The sequence below is a fragment of the Triturus cristatus genome, chromosome 1_2 (genome assembly GCF_964204655.1).
Source record: "Triturus cristatus chromosome 1_2, aTriCri1.1, whole genome shotgun sequence".
Lineage (NCBI taxonomy): Eukaryota > Metazoa > Chordata > Amphibia > Caudata > Salamandridae > Triturus > Triturus cristatus.
Window position 1 is genome coordinate 817,827,323 of NC_140580.1, and position 21,885 is coordinate 817,849,207.

The following is a 21,885-nucleotide window of genomic DNA, read 5'->3' on the forward strand; positions in this document are numbered from 1 at the left end:
CCTGAGTGGTCAGCTCTCTGTAACCTGCCCTGGTGACTGCAGAGTGGTTCTGGCGCACGCCCTGGCTGACAATCTACCTTGCTGAAATGGTGAACGAAGAGCAAACCTCTGAGGACATCCTTATCCAACGAGGCATCACACGTGGCCTGGTGTAAACATGATATGTCTCCGAGCTGTGAAATGTCTGTGTCCAAAGACAACTGCTGGGGCATCCACCGCACAGCGCCTGGAAACGACTTTCCACGACAAAGTGCTGTAGGCACCCGCTCCCACTAATGATCGTCTTACTATTTGCTTTTCCTAACATTAGGGGTTGACTCTTTGGAGTAGCCATGACAATACTCAAAAAACAAATATGACGTTGCTGCTTCATAGTGCTTCGAGGTGGTTGTGAGGGGTGTAGTAGCGCTATGCTGAGAGTCTCGTGCAATGTATCGGTTTTACAGCCGCTTCGCAGCGATAAATTAATTCTTGTAGTCGGGCCCATCGTGGCCTTCCTCACTGCCTGATGGGAGACCCCTGTTGCGGCAAACTCACAGCGATGTCTTTAGTGGGGTTCTGATCTGGATAGCGCTTTGAGTACCCGCCCAAGGAGGCGAGCATGTGTAAATGCACCTATTTTGCTGATGTACACACTCTAACGTCAGTCGGTGCAACCAAAGCATGGAGAGCGACCTTCTGTGGTTATAAAAGCTACAACTGGCAAATAACTACCAAGGTATAGTTGCTTTGTGCACGCTTATGTGCACTCGGAAGCCTTCAATGGCCTATAATATGTCGGGAACACAATGTCCCGCGCAGTATCGTCATTGGGAAGGAGCAACAGTGCAGCTGATTATTATACTTGACTTGAGTGCATAGAAATGTAATATGTAAACATTCCCGAAATTAACCTCACAGCTAGCCGGGTCCACTGTCTGGCCAGCCTCCCCCATACTGCCTTCAAACAATATTGGGAACGACATGCTTTTGAGCCAGTTCACGTTTGCCTCTGTGAGTACCAATAACAAACGAGCAAACAGGAAAACAGCAACAAGCAAACAAGCACACAATCGATCGATGCAAGCAGTTCAGGCAAAACCGATACTTAAAAAATGCATTTGAACCTTCTGATGTGCGCGAAGGAATGCTACTGATTTAGGCTTGAGGTAATCGAGGGGGAAAGTGCTGTTCCGTGAGTTTTTGTCTGTTTTTGAAACCATGAGTGCAAGTAAACGCAAAACAACGAAAAGCAAACCTCTAGGGAAATCCATTGAGCTCCCATATAAACATGTAGCAACAATTGCAAAATAAGGGGAGAAAGGAGAAAAGAAAAAAACTGAAAGAAGGAAGGAAAATAAAAGAGTAACAAAACAAAAGACGAAAAAAAGAAATAATTCATTAAGTGTGGAGTATGATGACAGACGAATTGTTCTCCACTTTAAGCACCCTTAAAATACCCGTCGTTTGTTTTCCAGTTCTTTTTAAACAAATTATCAGTTTTGGCGGAAAAAGTGACTAGGGTTCTTCCTAACATACCCCTGAACTTCTATTCCCGTGCATCTACTAGAAGCAGATTATAGCCACTACATCCGCATCGGGTGCACAACTTTGCCTTTCTTTTATTTTTAAACACAGGCGTTTTCTAACAATCTCAACAGAAACTCCAGATAAATATCTCAACTACTCTGGTGAGTGGTATTTAGATGTTGGGGGCGGGGGGGTTCTTGGAACTGTGTTCAGTGTTTTACCCCCACGTGAGACACGTCTCCCTGCCGAGCAGGCTCCAGCGCTCTGCCGGCATACCAGATAACAAAATCCCTCAGGGGAGTAGTGCCTGTCCTGCCAAGGATGCCACAAGCCTGTTTACAATAGCTGCTGGTGAGCCCGTCGAGAATGTAAACAGGGAATGTGTTCTCGCTTCAAACGTTCAGAAGAGGAGGAGGAGAGTCTCCTGTTACAGACGCAGGGAGTGATCTTCAAAATAAACAAACGCGGTGTGAGAAACAGATGGCACACTGCAATCAATTAAAACAAGTGCGAGTGGAGCGGACGGACGGAAATTGTACTTAGAGCTTCGGGACTACACGGAAGTAACTCTACGATCAACAGCCAACAGAAAGCACAAAAACAACAGCAATGGCTCAAGTAAACCAATCACAAGCGGAAAAAGAAATTAGGAAGTTTCAGCCAACATACAGATTACTTTAGGTCCCGCTGAGACAGCGCATGTAGTGCATGCGCTGCCATGGCGAGACCTAAAAATGCAAACAGTTTTGAAACTTATGCAAACTTTAAACAAACTTTAGGGTGGTCTGGTGAAAAACTCACAACTGCACAAATCTAATCAGCCTTTCCCAAAATCTCACATGTCAGGAGCTTGGAATTATTCCGGCAATATGAAGAGTTCTTGTTTTTACCGGATGCTTCAGATCCACATTTAACTTCCGGTCTGGAGTTCCAGCACCGAGTCCACTTCATTCATGATTCTTTATTGTCAACATCTCACTCTGGATTCAGGACCCCCTAAAGCTTTCATGCACACAGCTACTTGAAGCTGGATTTTCTAAGCAAATAGCTTTGCCAGACCTTTAATGTTTCCCTGGCACTGAAAGATAGACAAAATCCACTTGCCATAGTCGGGCAGATGCTTTTTTTCTGTCGCTGCAAGGAAATTCTGAAATGCCAGTCTTACATCAAAACACAGAAGAATACCCGACTACTAAAATAGCCTTCATATGGAACAGATGTGTATTTGAGAGCCTACCGAAACTTTAAAAGGGAGGATTTGTTCTTTACTTCAGAAAAACTGTGGTTGCCTAGCCAGTTCAAGTCTATCCTCTGAATGGTCATCAATTTGAGATCAGGTGATCATTACCATCTCACCGAACAGTATTTACTGATTTTGTGCTTGAGATAAAGAACACTTGACTGTAAATGGCTATTTTGACATCACACAGAATTTTAAATGAGATCAGGTTTTAGACTGGCAGGCAATCCAGTGACCTGAATTCCCTACAATGCCCTCTCACTTCTTAAAGGTCAGAATCAGCTGGACTTCCATGTTGGGCATGCCCTGAAAAGAGACAATTTGATAAGAAGGAAGGCACTCCATTAAGCTTTTGCTATAGTCCAGCTTTGAATGTATGAGGCCTCAGAACAATCTTACAATAATTTAATCAATATAATGCATAGATCGCTTCTCTCCCTGGGACAGAAGAAGCAGGACAACCGAACCAATATGTGCATTCTGGTTAAGTTGCTCGTCCAAAATGATACTTAAATTGTCTATCTCACAAACGAGGTTGGTGGCCCAACAGCTCAGGGGGTTGGAAACAGTGCTGAGTTTGTTTTGTTCTTCAGCTTTTATTCACTCCCCCCCCCACCAAAGCCACCCTGTGGTTGTGTGATCGCCATGAATATTTATTTGTCATTGGCATAGGAATGAAGTGGTACGTTATTCTCCTTCAAAATCATATAAAGTAGTAACATGGAATTATTTAACATTAAGGGTGGTGGTGAGGGCCCTTAAGGGAATTCAGAAAGTGCCTCAACCTGAGTTAATCTGTTAGGCTCCAGTTTTACACACTGTGATAGCCTGGACAGAATAAATCAAAACCAGTTTAGGGCTGGCTTTTACACGTGCTTCAGAGGAGATGCAGGAGCGTAGGAAGTCATGGCCAAAAGTACTGAATGAGGATGACAGATTACGGAGGACAACCTGGAACATTACCACTTGGTCTGTGGCTACCAAGATAAGACAAGAACCATTTTTGTTACATGACGCGTAATGAAGATCGATTAAAGGCAATCAGGCAAACTGAATTTACCTAAATGTTGTTGTAATTGAAATAGCACAGTTTCCAATACCTTGGTCGGCCAGGATAGTTCTGGTGATAGAATGATAGTTTTTTGGCTCTATGGGAGCCTGTGAGGAGTTTTATTACAGGGATAGGGCAGATTTCTTCAGTCCTACGGGATTTATCACAAGGCTAAGTACTGATTGACAAACATGGGGATAGTCGGAGCGGATCAACGCCTTGTCTGTTTTGCAATTAACCATGAGGGTGCAAGGTGGTTTAAGTACTTCTTAGAGTTATAATTCTAGTCTCCATAACAAGAGACTGAAGGAGGGACTTCCTCTCATTACTTCTTGTTATTCTTATTCATAATACAAGCTCCTGTAATGGTGCACCAGACATCCTAAAATCTGTAAATAATATGATGTTAAAATTAAAATCCTTTGCTTTACCTCTAGACGCAGTGGGGTGTGGAAGCTAGCAAGAGGAGTCAATAAACGCTTGGATAGTCTTGTAGTTGTTTTGGTTGATTACCTGTCGCCTCAATCCTACTCTCAGTTACCAAACTTGATGAGTATGCAATAACAATAAGGTTTGCAATTTAGACTGCACAAGAGGTATTAAAGGTGTAACCAGAATGCATGATGTTAGATAAATAAACTGGAACTGATGAAAATTGCAATGGAGATTGAGATGTTAATGTAAAAAAAAAGATAAAAGATCACAAGGTCTCAAGTTATGTGCAGAAAAGAGGAGTTTTAGAACAATGACATTCCTGAGACAATGCACTTGGAGAGATTACATTTCTACCTTATGTTCTTGGGCCCTGAATGCATGCAAAGTTATGTCTTACAGTGATATTTCAAAACTTGAACGCAGCAATACTTATTTCACCCAAAAATATCACTCTGCATAATGCTGCTGAAAAGATTAATCCACATGGCCCAACGTCTCCAGTCCCACCTTCACGGCTAACCTCAAATATAATAATCCCATACCACAAAGCCATTTGGGAAAACAAAAATATCGCATTCACTGCAACAGTGGCTCAACCTGTAAACACCCCTACAGAACATTTCAATGATGTACAAAACGTTATCTAGCCCCAATAAACCTCCACTGTCTAATGCACACCCAGAACCTCTGCAACAAACATGGTTCCATTTTCATTGTCAAACTGGAAAAATCAGAACTGATTTCGCCATAATACACCTATATAGCCCACACTTTTCTCCACTCTCTGCACCAACTAGATAACTAACTGAGTTTCACAACCTCTGGTACGTTATAAATCTCAGATGGGAGCAGTAGTAAAGGGCAACGTTTTCCAAATTAAACTAATCAAGATAATCCATTTGCAAATGACCACAGAAAACTAAGAAATGGTGGTTGAAGCACTGCTAAAATCCCTCTTCAACTACGATGTCAAGTGGTCTCACATTTGATAAAAGGACTGCAAAAACCTCAAGATCCTGAAGATGACCTCTGGATAAAAAATGTGTTAGCCTACGTAACAACCCTCCACTGCTTCCCTGTGCAAGACAAAAATCAAATTCAAGGTCCCCTGGCTGGCCTAAACATTGCTTGGATTTTGTGTCCCCAAACACCTCCAGGGTAAGATTAAAAATACCAATTGACCGGCTCCCTCTGCACTACAGCTACTAATCAATGTACACCAAGACATTGAAGCCAGTGCAGTGGTGACATGAGATTCACAGATGTAGCACTGTGCTTGTGGAACAACCTTCCCTCAGACATTGTCAGGAACGAGCCAGGAGTTTGAGGTTTGTTTTAAAGAAACTGCAGTAGAGTCTTGACTGGGACACTGTAAATAGTAGGTCAGCTAAGATCAAGGGTCAGGGCTTCCGGGTCACGATAGGCAGTTTCACGGTTAACAACAAAACGGGAAATGGGAGCTGCCTAGCAACTATCTATGTTGTATTGGTGTTTCACTTGCTGTTTACACAATCACCATTTCCCTTTGTTATTTATTTTCCCACTACTGTTTCTCCGGTTTCTTATTCTCTGCCTGTCTGACTGACTTTGTATTTAAGACCTTGCTTCGGCCTTGTTATATTGCTGTGCCCTTTCTTTGATCGCTTTCTTTGCAGAAGTTCCCAGGCATGTTGTGTGAGTAATGAATTATCAGCATCTTTACAGCTTGGCTTAAGTTATTATTATTATTATTATTATTTTTAAGCTTATATAGCACCTGGTTACTCCAACGGAGTGTTCCCGCACTAAGACATCACAGTCCATGACCACAGAGCCTTATCCCCCCCAAGGACCAAAGGCCCTGGCATGCGTGATAACCTTGCAACCAGTGCACTAACACTAATCCCCCGGGAGTGACTGAAAAAACGTTTTTTTTAAGGAACATTGATTCAGGTGGATAAATCCTCAATTCCATAGGTAGGTTATTCTAGGCCTTAGCCGCGAGAAAACCAAAGGCTCGACCTCCCGAACATGCTTTACAAACCTTTGGTACTGTCAACTTAGCAGTGCCCATTGACCTCTGATTCCGGGTGGGTCTGTAAGCAGTGAGTAATGGGCGCAGGTACCTCGGCCCTTTCTCATTGAGAATCCTGTGGCAAAACCACAAAGGTAATTCTGGCCTGTACTGGAAGCCAGTGCAATTCCCTTAAGGCTGCCCCCATCGATGAACGCCTAGGAATATTCAATATCATTCGGGCAGCTGCATTTTGGACCTTCTGTAAGATGTTCAAGTTTGTTTTTGTGACCTCCAGATAGAGGACGTTGCAGTAGTCCAGACGGGATGTGACAAAGGCTTGCACAATGGTCTTTTTGGCATCTAATGGCAGTATATTCAAACTTTTGCGCAACATTCTTAAAATGCCAATGCATGCTCTTGCCACAGCTGATATCTGCTCTGCAAATGATAGAGTGTTGTCAAACCAGACTCCCAAATTTTTAAACTTCGACTTGGGAGTCGGAGTTGGTCCCAGTTCCTCCGGCCACCACAAGTGTGACCAAATGGAGGGCTGTTTGCCAACCACCATTACTTCCGTCTTTTCTGTATTTAATTGCAAACAGCTGAACTTCATCCAGTTTGCAAGATCACTCAAGCAGGCTTTGAAATTATGTGCAGCCTCTGCCTCTGCCTCCTTTTGCTCTAAGTGAGTCGCAATCCAGTACCTAGTGAGAAAACTCACTATAACAATAGTATTACAACTCAATGCTTATCATTGATACTAAAATCCAATGTATTCAATTCTTGCTTAGCGAATCATTAACCTACTGGGGAACATCTATGCATATCCTTGGGGTGGTACAAGACTTAAAAATCTAGAGTGGTGCCTACGAAAGCCAAGGCAGTTTTGGGTGTCTTTCTAACTCTATCTCTCTCCCATTCCCTCTTCCTTCCAGTATTTTCCTCACTTGTGCAGGCATAACCACATTCTGGGGAGGGGGTGGATTGTCATAAGAACCTGTCAGCTAATACTCTCAAAACCTCACAAACATCTGCAACGCTCCTTACCTAACCTCTGCAGGCCCAAAACAAACTTATTCCACCACTAGTACATACATGCCACCAGAATTACATGGGCTTGGCCTTCCAACCTCCCAACATATTGGTACAAATGTGTTTTGTTTTGTGTTTGTTCTGGCCATGTCTGGAACTGCTCTATCTTTCTAACCATTATTCCACTGGTATGATGCACCTGTACAAATCCCATGTTACTGATGTAACTGTAACTGCTGTTCCTCTTGCCACACAATATCCTAGGCTATTCTTTGTAACCACGAACCCCAGTCCTAGAATGTAGCTCTCTCAAGCACCTAACAACAATTGCTAATTAGGTTAGGCAGTGATCAATTACAGGTGAGCATAATCATTAACATTAAAACTAATTTATTTTGAGAAAATATGATTCACCTGGTAGCATGTGCCAAGGAGGTAGCCGTATGGACTTCTTCAAAAAAGTCAGCTCAGGGTGATAGAACCGGAAGGTCTGATCAACGACATGGGGCTGTGGTTCCACATTAACCAGAAGAATAGCCATTGGTTTACCATCTTCGGTTCGGAAGGTGACCTGCGGTTTCAAAGTATAAAATTAATTCTAAATGAAGTGAGAACGGATGATGAGGAAATTCATGTATAGTTTTAATAGGCTTTGAACCGAAAATCAAGCACTGGAAATATAACAAATCAACAGTTAATTTTCGACTGTAATTTGACACAAGTTTAACATTAACCATTTCGCTGTGCTAGGCCTTTTTATTTTGGCTATTTGGCTATTTGGAGTAATTTGCAATTAAGCCCCCATAACATTTTGTCCACATAAGGCATCCCTGCCAAATTGGCTTTCTTTTCTTCCAGCATCCTGAGGATTGCAAAGGTACCCAGCGTTTGTGTATTCCCTTGGAGGGGACTGAGAAATTAGCCAAAATACAGCCACATTTTGTTTTGGGGGAAAATGGGAAAAAAGTGCAGCAGAAGAAAGCGTCTGTATTTTTCCCTGCAAATGGTATCAACCATCTTCCTAGCTTTCAGGAACAGGCAGACCTTTGTCAGAAAACCAACATTTTCTACAGTTTTGGCATTTTAGTGGGACATAGCTTATTTTTCCTATTTTTTGTGCTTTCAGTTAGTGGTAGAAATGGGTGTGAAACCAAAAATGGATCTCAGAAAGCTATACATTTCTGAAACCTATACATTTCTGAAAAGTAGACACACTTCTGAATTCAGCAAAAGGTCATTTGTGTAGATCCTGCAAGGTATTCCTATAGAAAGTAATAGTTTAAATAAAATAATATTGAAACTGAGTTGAAAAAACAGCCATTTGTTTTCACCTGTTACTAGAATGGCAGATTTTTGAAAGCAATATATTGTTACATCTGCTGGACCCTTCAGGTTGCGGGATATATAGGACTTGTAGGTTCACCAAGAACCAAAGGTGACCAGAGCTAATAACTGAGCTGCACCTTGCAATGTTTTTTTTATTGTGTACCCGGTATGCAGCAATTAATTTGGTAAATATAAAAAGTGAAAAATAGGTATCCAGGAAACATATGTATTTCTGAAATTAGAAAAAAATATGGAGTTTAGAAGCTGTGGCTATTTGCACATCTGCGAACTTGTGGGACCCATACTAGCATGTGAACTAGGGGGCATTTTTGAAAAAAAATGTCTTTATTACACACTGTCTTATATTTGGAAGGCAGAAATGTAGAGAAAAATCAATGGGTACTACCACTTGTTTTACTATTCTGTGTTCCCCTAAGTCTCTCGATAAAAATGGTACCTCACTAGTGTGGGTAGACCTACTGCCAACATAAGGAAACGTCCTAAAACGCAATGTGGACTCATCATATTTTTCCACACAAAACCCTTTTTTTTGCAATGTGCCTAGCTGTGGATTTTGGTTCCTTGCTCAGTCGGCACTTAGAAAAACCTAGCAAACCTGTACATTTTTGCTAACTAGACACCCAGGAAGATCTAGGATGGGGTGACTTGTGTGGCTCCCAACTCCTTTCCATACCTCAAACTTTGTGAAAAAACAAACATTTTCCTCACATTTTTGTAATGGAGAGTTCTGGAATCTTTGGGGAGCCACAAACTTCCACCCACCTAACATTCACCCAAGCCCCCCGATAAAAATGGTACCTCAATTGTATGGGTAGGCCTAGTGCCCGTGACAGGAAACGGCCCAAAACGCAACGTGGACACAAACATTTTTCCTCGCCTGGCAGTTCATGCTGGACTGTTCCCATTGGGCACAGGGTCAAGACTGATTTGTATATGGCTGGGTTCAAACTGGAATGGCATAGGGAGCAATAAAACAATGGATTTAGGCCCAGATCTATGTACTGGGTGAATGTATGACATTGTTTTGCATTCTGTCCATCAATTGTTATTTTTGCATTTGTCATCCCGAGTGGGACGGGTATGCCCAGACCTGGGTCCCGTGCTCTCAGTTTAGGAGTTTAGGCTGGACTGTTCCCATTGGGCACAGGGTCAAGACTGATTTGCATATGGCTAGGTTCAAACTGGAATGGCATGAGGAGCAAAAAAAATATGGATTTAAGACCCGATCCCTGTACTGGGGAGTATGTATGACAATGTTGTGCATTCTTTCCATGAATTGTTATTTTTGCATTTATCATATGAATAAGGCACTGACTCAGGTATGAGGATTCTTCCTCAGGTCAAAGCTGGAGTCAGAGATGCCCATCCAGCTCAGTATCCGACTCAGGAATGATGATGGGGCGGGGCCATCGCTGGGCATGGGTTATGCCGGGGGCATCAGCACTGGATGGGGCCCGACTGGCGCGGAGGACGAAACCACTAGCGGAACACCAGTAAGGGTCCCTCCTGGACCCGTGGGACCCGACAGCACTCCAGAAGGGGTTAGGCAGTCCAAAAATGTGGTGCATGCCCTCATACAAATTCAGTAAGTTGAGTGAAGGGCACTCCAGCAGCTGGAAATTCAAGGAGGAGCAGAGAAGGCTGAGGCACATGCTGCACCACAGAGCTAGGCCTTGAGTGCCGATGGCCTGATGACTCGTCCGAAGCCTTGCACGGTTTGGTCAAAGAGCTATTTGACTTCTTTTTCTTTTTGTGATACTTACCCGGCGACTTGGAGTGGGACAATAATCACTGGGTACAACTTTGCAAAAGATCTCAGCCCCTTCCTCGCAGCTGAGACATGAAGTGTCATAGAGCAGATTGACATCGGGCTGCAAGGAGCTTGAGGGAGTGGTCCCTAAGCGCCTTAGTGTGCATGGCGCTGCAGTCCTCACACGTGCTGGTGTCACGGTCTTGCTCAAGACACCAAAGAAATCAAATGTGGGCCATCACCAACATCTGTCGATGACAGGCGCCACAAGACTTAAAACCGGTCTTTCTGGTGGACATCCTGCACACCAGGAGATAAAGTCTCAAAACAAAAGGTCAAAGAAAGGCAGTCTAAAAGTGACTGGGGTAGCTCTTCCCCAGATCTGCACTGACTGGCACGGAAAGAAAAGAACTTATGTAAGTGCTCTAGGGTGGTGCCCATATAGGCACCGCAGACGCCGCCCATGATGCCATGGCGAGCCAAACAACGCCACCTACCGGCGCACAGGCGTACTGCTCATCAAAAATTTCCGTCCTTGGCGTCATGGTCGCTGGGATGACGTCATGTTAGCTACATAGACTTAGCCATCGCGCGCGGACATCAGTTCTGTACACGACTTTCCACGCCAGAAGCGCAGAGCAATGTAAGACATTGACCACTGGTGCACAAAACTAGGGCCCTGAAAGGAAATCCTTAACCCTAGAAGTCAGTTCGCGGAACGGGGAGGATAGGTGGGGCGGTAAGGAATCTATAACTAACCTATATTTCTTACAGATATATAGTTACCGAAGGTAAGTAACTTGTTCATCTGAAAGAAAGAGTTAGTTATAGATAGACCTTAGAATAGATACCCCAGGAATTTCAAGCCCGGAGGAGGGTCTGCAAACCAGGTTCACACCAGGAAGTCCTGGAAAACAGAATGGCCAAAGAAGCCAGTCCAGGCAGTAGTGTTTTGTAAACATGTGCAGCGATGCCCAGATAGCTGCCTGACAGATGTCAATAAGGGGACTCCACGTCCCAAAGCAGTGGTAGCTGCCGTCGCCCTGGTGGAATGGGCGCGCAACCCCACTGGAGGCTCCTTCTTTGCCAAGGAATAACAAGCTTTGATACACAAAACAACCGATCTAGAAATGGTCCGTTTGTGGACAGCCCGACATTTGTTGGCGCCCACGTAGCTAACAAAGAGCTTGTCATCCACCCGGATTTGTTTTGAGCGATCCAAGTAAAAGGAAAGTGCAGGCTTTGGATCCAGACGGTGGAGCCTCTCTTCTTCTTTGGAAGGATGCGGAGGCGGAAAGAAGGTAGTAGGCAAAGTGATGGTCTGTCCAATATGGAAAGGAGTAACCACTTTGGGAAGGAAGGAAGGACGAGTTCGAAGGAAAGCCTTGTCCGGATGAACAGTCAGAAAAGGAGGCTTAGAAGAAAGTGCTTGGAGCTCACTTGCCCTGTGCGCAGAGGTGATGGCCACCAGAAAGACAGTTTTTAAGGTCAGAAGCCTGAGAGGACACTTATGTAGCGGCTCAAAGGGAGCACACATATGATATGCAAGAACCAAGTTCAAGTACCACTGGGGCGTTACGAAGGGAGCAGGAGGAAAAAGAGGAGTAATGCCCTTAAGGAAGCGATTTACAACAGGGGGCTTGAAAAGAGAAGGCTGATCAGGAAGCCTATGAAAGGCTGAAATGGCCGAGAGGTATCCCTTAGAGTGCCCAGAGCAAAGCCCTGCTGGGCCAAAGAAAGGAGGAACAAGAGGTCCTCAGAAATAGGGGCGGAAAGGGGATCCACAGCCTTTTCTGTGCACCATGCCACAAATTTGTTCCATCTGCAGGCGTATACAGTCTTAGTGAAGGAACGCCTGGCTGCCAAGATAACATCACAGACTTCGGGAGGCAGGTCAAACGACGTCAACTGCCACCGCTCAATCTCCACACAAGGAGGAGGAGGCTGGACAGGTTCGGGTGGAGGACCGTCCCCTGCTGCTGCGACAGAAGATTCTCCAGAAGAGGTAGTCTGATCGGAGGATCGATAGCCATGTGTAGCAGCTCGGGATACCAGACAGCTTGGGATACCAGACTCTTTGTGCCCAATACGGAGCCACAAGAATGAATTGGGCCCGGTCGCGCTTGATCTTCTTCAGCACTCTGGGCAGAAGTGATATGGTGAAAGGAGTATAGAAGACCGCAACTCCCCTCACGACGAAAAGCATCACCTAGCGAGTGCCGCCTTGGAAATTTCAACGCGCAGAATTGTTGACATTGCGCATTCTCTTCAGTGCGGAATAGATCTAACCAAGGCTTTCCCCACTGTTGAAAGAGACCTTGCACCACCTCCGAGTGAAGACGCCATTCGTGATCCATCATGCACCTGCGGCTGAGTTTGTCCACCCTGGCGTTCAGCAAACCTGCCAGGTGTTGAACCACCAGGTATATGCCCTGATGTTCCAGCCATGTCAAGAGGCGGGGGGCCTCTTGACATAGGGTCCATGAACCCACTCCGCCTTGTTTGTCGCAGTACCACATGGCGGTGGTGTTGTCTGTGAACACCTGCACTACACTTCCCTGGACAGAGGGGAGGAATGCTTTGAGTGCAAGACGAATCGCCCAAAGGTCCAGAAGTATGATGTGGAGCCCGGAGACCAGAGGCCTCTGATCTCCGCCTCCCAAATGTGGCTGCCCCATACCAGAAGTGATGTATCGGTCACCACTGTGAACTCTGGTTGGGGAAGGGAGAGGGATCTGCCGTCGACCCAATCCTGGTTCGTTAGCCACCACTGCAAATCGTGTGCAGTGCCCTCCGAGATCGGGACGCAATCGGACAGGTTCCCCTGATGTTGTGCCCACTGGAACTTCAGGTGCCACTGCAGAGCTGCATATGCCATCTGGCATGGTCCACCAGCAGGATGCAGGAAGCCATCAGGCCCAGTAGCCTGTGGGTCGTCCTGACCGAATCCCGGGATACAGGCTGAGAGATCGGAATCATCGCCCGAATATCCCGGACTCGCTGTTTGGGAGGATAGACCCGAAACTGCGTTGTGTCCAGAACCGCTCCGATGAAGAGGAGCTTCTGAGAGGGAGTCAGGAGTGACTTCGGCACGTTGATGGAGAACCCCAGCAAATGCCAGAGGTCGGCTGTAGTCTGGAGGTTGGAGACGACAGCCTGGTGCTAGCCCGGCTTCAACAGCCAGTCGTCGAGATAGGGGAAGACTGGAACCCCTGATCTGCGCAGATGAGCTGCGACCACCGCCATCACTTTCGTGAACACCCGAGGGACGCTGGTAGGGCCAAAGGGGAGCACAGTAAACTGAAAGTGCTCGTGGCCTACCGTGAACCACAGGTAACTCCGGTGGGCCGGCAGGACGGGGATGTAAAAATAAGCGTCCTGCAAGTCCAACGCTACCATCCAGTCTCCAGGGTTGAGAGCAGACCGGACCTGAGGTAGCGTCAACATTTTGAACTTCTCCTTCCAGAGGAAGCGGTTGATGTTCCTGAGATCCAAGATAGGATGCAGGCCTTTGTCCTTCTTGGGCACGAGAAAGTAGTGGGAATAGCAGCCACGATCTACTTCAGGGACAGTAACTGGCTCGATAGCTCCCTTGGCCAAGAGTGCAGAAACTCCATGTTCGAGAAGGACCAGATGATCCTCCCACAAGCGATGGTACTGAAGTGGCATGGATGGAGAGGTAGTCTCAAATGGGAGGGAGTAGCCCCTTCGGACTATCTGCAAAACCCACCTGTCCGACGTGTTGGTGCGCCAGTGGGGGAAGGTGATGGTGAATCCTGCCACCCACTGGCGATTGGTTGCCCTGAAAGGTCGGACTAGGAGGGCTTGTAGGCTGCTGCAGAGGGGGCTGTGGTGGACTGGCCCGCCCGCTGACCCCCAGAACCACGGCGGTGGTTCCCATGTCCCCGGCCGCGCTGAACAGCTTGCACTGGCCTGTGGCTCTGGGCGGGACGTGGTGAGGCACCCTTTCTGTAGCCACGAAAGGAGTGAATAGCAGACTGCGCAGTGCGGGCGGTGAAGTGGCCCAAGGACTTGGCTATAGCCCGAGAATCCTTAAAGTGCTCCAGCGTGTTGTCTGCCTTGTCGCCGAAAAGGCGACGGCCATCAAAGGGCATGTCCATAAGAGTGGATTGAACATCCCCTGAAAAACCAGTCGATCTCAACCAGGCATAGCGTTGAAGGGCTACCGACGTGGAAATCGTCCTGCCTAGTGAGTCGGCGGCATCCAGCCCACAGCGGATGGTAAACTTTTAAGCATCTCTCCCTTCGACAACTGCATGGGAGAGTATGGCCGGGCTTCCTCCGAGCACTGGGGCAGCACTTTCGCCACTGTATCCCACATGGAGTGGGTGTAAGAGCACAACAGACATGCAGTGTCCCAAGCTGGAGGAAGGAAACATCTTCTTCCCAAAATGGTCCAACTTTTTGGATTCCCCATCAGGGGGTGCGTTAGGGAATTCGCCTTTGGAGGTGGAGGCTTGGACCACCAATCTCTCAGGGGTGGGGTGTTGGGAGAGGAAAGTGGGGTCGCCCGGGTCCAGGCAGTGGCGTTAGGCAATCATCCTATCCACAGGAGCCCCTGTGTTGGGCAAGGACCAGGTGCCCAAAAGGATGTCAGTGAGGGCTTCATTAAATGGTAGCAGGGGCCCCGAAGAGCTCGCTGCCGGGCCGGAGCCGCTGGCGTCGAAAGCCCAGGGCCCCCAGCTGAGTCTGCGGAGCCCGAAGGCGCACCGGAGGAGTCGGGCTGCCTAAAGATGGCATGCATCGCTTCGTAAAACTGGCGAAGCTGGGCAGGGGTCGCTCCGGCTCCCGGGAAGGAAGGGAAACTCAGAGTCGACCCTTCGGGCTCCCCACACGGAACCACGGCAGGGGCACCACCTGCATCCCTCGTCGCATCGGCTGACCGACGGGGAGAAGTCGAAGAGCGATGGTGCATCTTCGACTTCTTGTGCTTCGACTTACCTGAGGAGTGCGAAGACTTTGATTAAGACTGGTGGTGGTGGCTCCACGACCGGTCCCTCGAACTCCCACGCGACCGGGACCTCGAACGACGCGGAGCTGACTGCTGGGCCTCAAGAAGCTTTCGGGACCACTGACGCAAAGACTTTGGATTCATGGTCCGGCAGTCGGAGCATGACTTGGGATCGTGGTCGAGCTCCAGGCAAAACAGGCACACACGGTGCGGATCCGTCACCGACTTCAGTCGGCTACAGGAATTGCAAGCCTTGAAACCGGGCATCCCTTGTGCACCAGGAGTCGTTAGACTCAGCAACAACTGCGTCGACAAATAAAATCAATAAAATATGTTGTTAAAAAAAAAAGTGACTGGAGGTACCACTCTCTCCGGATCTGCGCTGGCGGGAGCAGAAAAAGAAAGAACTGACGTCAGCACGCGAGAGCAGCGTCTATGTAGCTTCCGTGACGTCATCTCGGCGTCCATGACACAAACTACGACCGGGGAGTCGACCGACGCCACCTTTCGACGCGCAGGGGTACTGCTGATGAAAAACTTTCCAGATCCAGTCTAACGCCTGGTGGTAATTCTAAGGTAAGGAATCTATAACTAACTGTTTCTTTCAGATAAGTGATTGCAGAAAGGCCTGAGCCCCTAGACGTGTGACTGCAGCGCATACTCGTAAATACCGGCATGGTTCAAGGTCTCAACAGGACTCATCTTCAAGATTTGGACCCCAATAAGAAAAAGTTACTTAACAGCGGCAAAGATCTTTCTGGCGGATACTCTATCTACCTGCAGATTCGTCACCTGTAGAACAATCCTAGGCGTCAGCCTGGATGCAGGAACATTCAAAGCTCTGAAGCCACTGGTAGAGGGTGGCTGTCTGGGTTGACGCCTGAAGTGACGTCAGATAGCATCACCTAGGCCATAAATCACCCGACCCAGCACAACGTTGCCAGTTTCCATCTATTTTTTGCAAGCCTTCAAGGTAAGAGGACAGACTGAATTCAAACTGTTAATGTGGTAGCAAATATCAGGTTACTCACCTTCGGTAACACTTTTTCTGGTGGATACAGTGTCTGCCTTTTGAATACTCCATGCACCAGTATTCCATTTAAACTTTCTCAATAGAACTCCAATGTCAACAGTGGCGTCGGTATCCACAAGGCTTTGCAAACGGCACGATGTGACATCACTGAAGCCATAAGTTGCCCCCGTCTGCATCCATTTATTCAAATGCCTTCGAGACGAGTGGATGGAACTAACATCACAAATGCAATTACAGTTTCTAAATTCTAGATCAAAGATTTACATATGAAAACCATATACATACTAAATACACAGACTCCTTTTTAGGTCTCGCCTGACCCAGCGCATGCGCTGGTCTGGCGAGACTTATTGAGAGGGCTCCAAAAAGTGCTACCAGGCCAGCCTAGAGCTACAGTGCATGTGCGCGGGCGCGCGCGCCACGCTTGACCGCAATTACTTTCAGTTTTGCGGCCGCTTTGATGTTTGATCGCAATCGCGATCACTTTCACGGCCAATTGTTTGAGTTGTTTTCTTGTAATTTGATGCCACTTACTGGGCGCCAACACCAACAATTCAAATACTGTTCCCTTGTTTTACTTGGTTTTATCCAGCGAGCTGATGCCATTTAACGTAATGCGGTCCCCGTAATGTGTTAAATCTGATTATCAAGGTTAGACACACATTTTCAAATGAGGTGACAATATGTAACATTATCACTTTGCCCAATGACAAGAAATTATAAAACCGAGCTGAAACTTAAAGGAGAACGCAACGCACACGCCTCGCTGTGGCTCTTACTACTGCAAACACTGCTGCTGCTGCACAAGGTGGTTTTTTGTGACCCATTATACAGAGGACAGCCGACAGATAAAAATCCCAGCCGATGCTCGGCACTTCTTCTAAACAGAAGTGCCTGTTTTGGGATCACACCACTTGCTAGCGCTGTGTGTCCATTCTTCAGCTGAATTTATCAACGCAGTGTTTATTTAAAAATGGTAACTCTGGCACATACGGAATGCTAGCACAGGCATTCGGCAGCAGTGACAGCGCTGTTAGTGTCTTGGGCACCAGCACTTCATTTTTATTTTTTTCTCACAAATTAAGCACTGATCCACCAGAATGCAAGACAAGCCTCGCTCTGGCTCTCTTACTGCCACAGGCTGCACAACCAGGTTTATTCTCGTCCATTATACAGAGGACAGCGGAAAGATAACATCCCACCAGAATGGCAAAGCACAGCACACAAAATGCAAACTCCTGTATCTCCAGTTCTGAAGGAGGTCTGCAGAGAAAATCCTGAAAACCACAATTGTAAAGGACCTAATCTTGGCTTGATAGGCATCTGCATGGGCATTCCGGAACTTTTAATTTCACTGTTAATATTGTAAGTATAGCGTAAACAATCACAGCGTGCAAAGTGCTTTTGGCTTTAGAAATATGTCCGGACTGGCTGAAAGTGTTGAATGTGGACTGTTGCCACTCGGCAAGAACCATCATCCCCCAAGCACTTATTTTGCGTGTGTTCGTTTTTAAACAGACCAACAGATGTTTGACTTAAATCAAAACCGGTCATATAATCACTAGATTATAAAGCTCTTATATACGAACCAATAAAGGGAATTAATCGAATAAAATGTGGGGAATTGAATACTCCGGAAAGTTGCATTGGACTGGAGGAAGTTTTAAGAGGGAGAAAGGTAAAATGACATGCTTCTTAGATTGAACAATGGATAGGCTCCCTACTAGATTGAGATTGTTGTCACATGTAATGAGCACTGAAGTCAGCACCAGGAAAAAAAGATTTATAATTAATCATGGAAATAAAAGGTAAATGGTTGCACTGGAAATGTTTTAAATTGTACACAAGACATCTACATTGAAATATACCACTGATTTTAAGATTCACTCTCTTTGACCCCACTGAAATATTGTTTTGCTAAAACATTAAATTACACATTATTTAACAAACTTATGAATTTGTGTATATAATGGAGAACCGCAAACCTATCTCGGAAGTAGCTGTGGAGCTTCTGGGCGCAAGGCTCCCACTTACAACGCTGTGTGGCAACTGAAAGTGCCCAGGCTTTAACAGAGCCCAGCCCACAGATGCATTTTTAGCAACATTTGTGTTTTTAGACTCATTTCTTGCGGGCTTCCCCAGGAGAAAGGAAAGCTTACTGTTTTTTTAACCTTTTGATGCCTTTTAGAATGTGGAAATGAATCACAGACATAGGGCCATCACAGGCTCCAAGCCTGTGGAAAAGTGATCTGGCTGTCGACCCTTGTAACTGCTTTCTTCGGACACCCCAGCTGATCCTTAAACTGCGAGTCTGCACCAAGGAAGTGTGAAGGGCAGGGACTGCTTAGTCATCTTACCCTCAAAGGTCCTTTACTATCAGACACACTTTGCTGTTCCTCCAACATTCCATGGGACTTAGCCTTCCGGGAGTGTTGAAGTACATAGCAAACGCAAGGAGAGGATGGACGGAGCGCTGAAACTTTTCAGACACTCACCCCCATCTGGGTTGAATCCATCAGACACTCACCCCTCATCTGGGTTGAATCCATCATAGTTCTTTAGCTCACTTCGCCACCCCAGTTCAGACCCAGCCATAAGCAAATCAGTCTGACCCTGTGCCTCATGGGAACGGTTCAGATCGAACCTGCAAGCCATGTCTTCCCTGTACTGGAAACAAGCATCCTGGGAACAGTTTTGGGGTAACAGCCCTCATCAGCCAGGCTAGCTTGAATCCAGTGGCACAGTGAGCAAGGGACCCACGTCTGGGCATACCCTGCCAACTTAGGGCAAACTAGGCAGTGTTGAAGTACATGCCAGCTGTCTCCGAGCCTACTGGATATCCCTTAACCATGCCCTGGAGCAGGGGGTCTCCAAAACCTTTTCTGTAACAAGCGCTACTTATCTGCAATGCAAAATATCCCGAGCTACTAGTATGAGCGCTGTAATATTGACCACATCAGACACGATTACAGCAGGGGGTCCACAATGCAAGATTGCCAGGAGTAATCACCTCGGTGCATCAGGCAAGGATGTCTGTATTAATGTAAAAAAGGCTTTGTCAATTTGAAATTCCACTTCTTATGTGATACATAAAGAGCGTAGCTGCATTCTCGTGGCACCAAGGAAATAATATTGGTAATTAGCCTTTCCAATGCCACATGATTTATCATTAAAATTTTAGCTTTAGCAATATTTTGGAAATTCACACATTTTTTTCCAAACATGATCATATGAGTTTTGACAATACACACCTTTTTATCTCTGAGACACACTTTTCAATTTTGGTTTCAATATATTCAGCAAGTAACAGCGTCTAATTCAGCAGGCTTGGCTGCACACAGGAAGGCTACTCACGGGTATCTGGAGAGCTACCATAGCTCACAAACTACTGTTTGGCGAAGCCTGCCTTGGAGACACTCTTCTGCTCGGCACTTCTTCTAAACACAAGTGCCTGTTTTGGGATCACACCACTTGCTAGCGCTGTGTGTCCATTCTTCAGCTGAATTTATCAACGCAGTGTTTATTTAAAAATGGTAACTCTGGCACATACGGAATGCTAGCACAGGCATTCGGCAGCAGTGACAGCGCTGTTAGTGTCTTGGGCACCAGCACTTCATTTTTTTTTTTTTCTCACAAATTAAGCACTGATCCACCAGAATGCAAGACAAGCCTCGCTCTGGCTCTCTTACTGCCACAGGCTGCACAACCAGGTTTATTCTCGTCCATTATACAGAGGACAGCGGAAAGATAACATCCCACCAGAATGGCAAAGCACAGCACACAAAATGCAAACTCCTGTATCTCCAGTTCTGAAGGAGGTCTGCAGAGAAAATCCTGAAAACCACAATTGTAAAGGACCTAATCTTGGCTTGATAGGCATCTGCATGGGCATTCCGGAACTTTTAATTTCACTGTTAATATTGTAAGTATAGCGTAAACAATCACAGCGTGCAAAGTGCTTTTGGCTTTAGAAATATGTCCGGACTGGCTGAAAGTGTTGAATGTGGACTGTTGCCACTCGGCAAGAACCATCATCCCCCAAGCACTTATTTTGCGTGTGTTCGTTTTTAAACAGACCAACAGATGTTTGACTTAAATCAAAACCGGTCATATAATCACTAGATTATAAAGCTCTTATATACGAACCAATAAAGGGAATTAATCGAATAAAATGTGGGGAATTGAATACTCCGGAAAGTTGCATTGGACTGGAGGAAGTTTTAAGAGGGAGAAAGGTAAAATGACATGCTTCTTAGATTGAACAATGGATAGGCTCCCTACTAGATTGAGATTGTTGTCACATGTAATGAGCACTGAAGTCAGCACCAGGAAAAAAAGATTTATAATTAATCATGGAAATAAAGGTAAATGGTTGCACTGGAAATGTTTTAAATTGTACACAAGACATCTACATTGAAATATACCACTGATTTTAAGATTCACTCTCTTTGACCCCACTGAAATATTGTTTCGCTAAAACATTAAATTACACATTATTTAACAAACTTATGAATTTGTGTATATAATGGAGAACCGCAAACCTATCTCGGAAGTAGCTGTGGAGCTTCTGGGCGCAAGGCTCCCACTTACAACGCTGTGTGGCAACTGAAAGTGCCCAGGCTTTAACAGAGCCCAGCCCACAGATGCATTTTTAGCAACATTTGTGTTTTTAGACTCATTTCTTGCGGGCTTCCCCAGGAGAAAGGAAAGCTTACTGTTTTTTTAACCTCTTGTTGCCTTTTAGAATGTGGAAATGAATCACAGACATAGGGCCATCACAGGCTCCAAGCCTGTGGAAAAGTGATCTGGCTGTCGACCCTTGTAACTGCTTTCTTCGGACACCCCAACTGATCCTTAAACTGCGAGTCTGCACCAAGGAAGTGTGAAGGGCAGGGACTGCTTAGTCATCTTACCCTCAAAGGTCCTTTACTATCAGACACACTTTGCTGTTCCTCCAACCTTCCATGGGACTTAGCCTTCCGGGAGTGTTGAAGTACATAGCAAACACAAGGAGAGGATGGACGGAGCGCTGAAACTTTTCAGACACTCACCCCCATCTGGGTTGAATCCATCAGACACTCACCCCTCATCTGGGTTGAATCCATCATAGTTCTTTAGCTCACTTCGCCACCCCAGTTCAGACCCAGCCATAAGCAAATCAGTCTGACCCTGTGCCTCATGGGAACGGTTCAGATCGAACCTGCAAGCCATGTCTTCCCTGTACTGGAAACAAGCATCCTCGGAACGGTTTTGGGGTAACAGCCCTCATCAGCCAGGCTAGCTTGAATCCAGTGGCACAGTGAGCAAGGGACCCACGTCTGGGCATACCCTGCCAACTTAGGGCAAACTAGGAAGTGTTGAAGTACATGCCAGCTGTCTCCGAGCATACTGGATATCCCTTAACCATGCCCTGGAGCAGGGGGTCTCCAAAACCTTTTCTGTAAGAAGCGCTACTTATCTGCAATGCAAAATATCCCGAGCTACTAGTATGAGCGCTGTAATATTGACCACATCAGACAC

General features: G+C 46.1%; 1 protein-coding gene across 1 annotated transcript in view; it reads right to left on the minus strand.

Moving 5' to 3' along the window:
* The window catches only part of NPHP4 (nephrocystin 4), a 969,441-nt gene that overhangs the window by 118,780 nt on the left and 828,776 nt on the right, over nucleotides 1-21,885 (minus strand). The window contains exon 24 of the mRNA XM_085608868.1: nucleotides 7,678-7,834. Coding sequence (XP_085464994.1) covers nucleotides 7,678-7,834 — 157 coding nt within the window. The remainder of the gene's footprint in view (nucleotides 1-7,677; nucleotides 7,835-21,885) is intronic.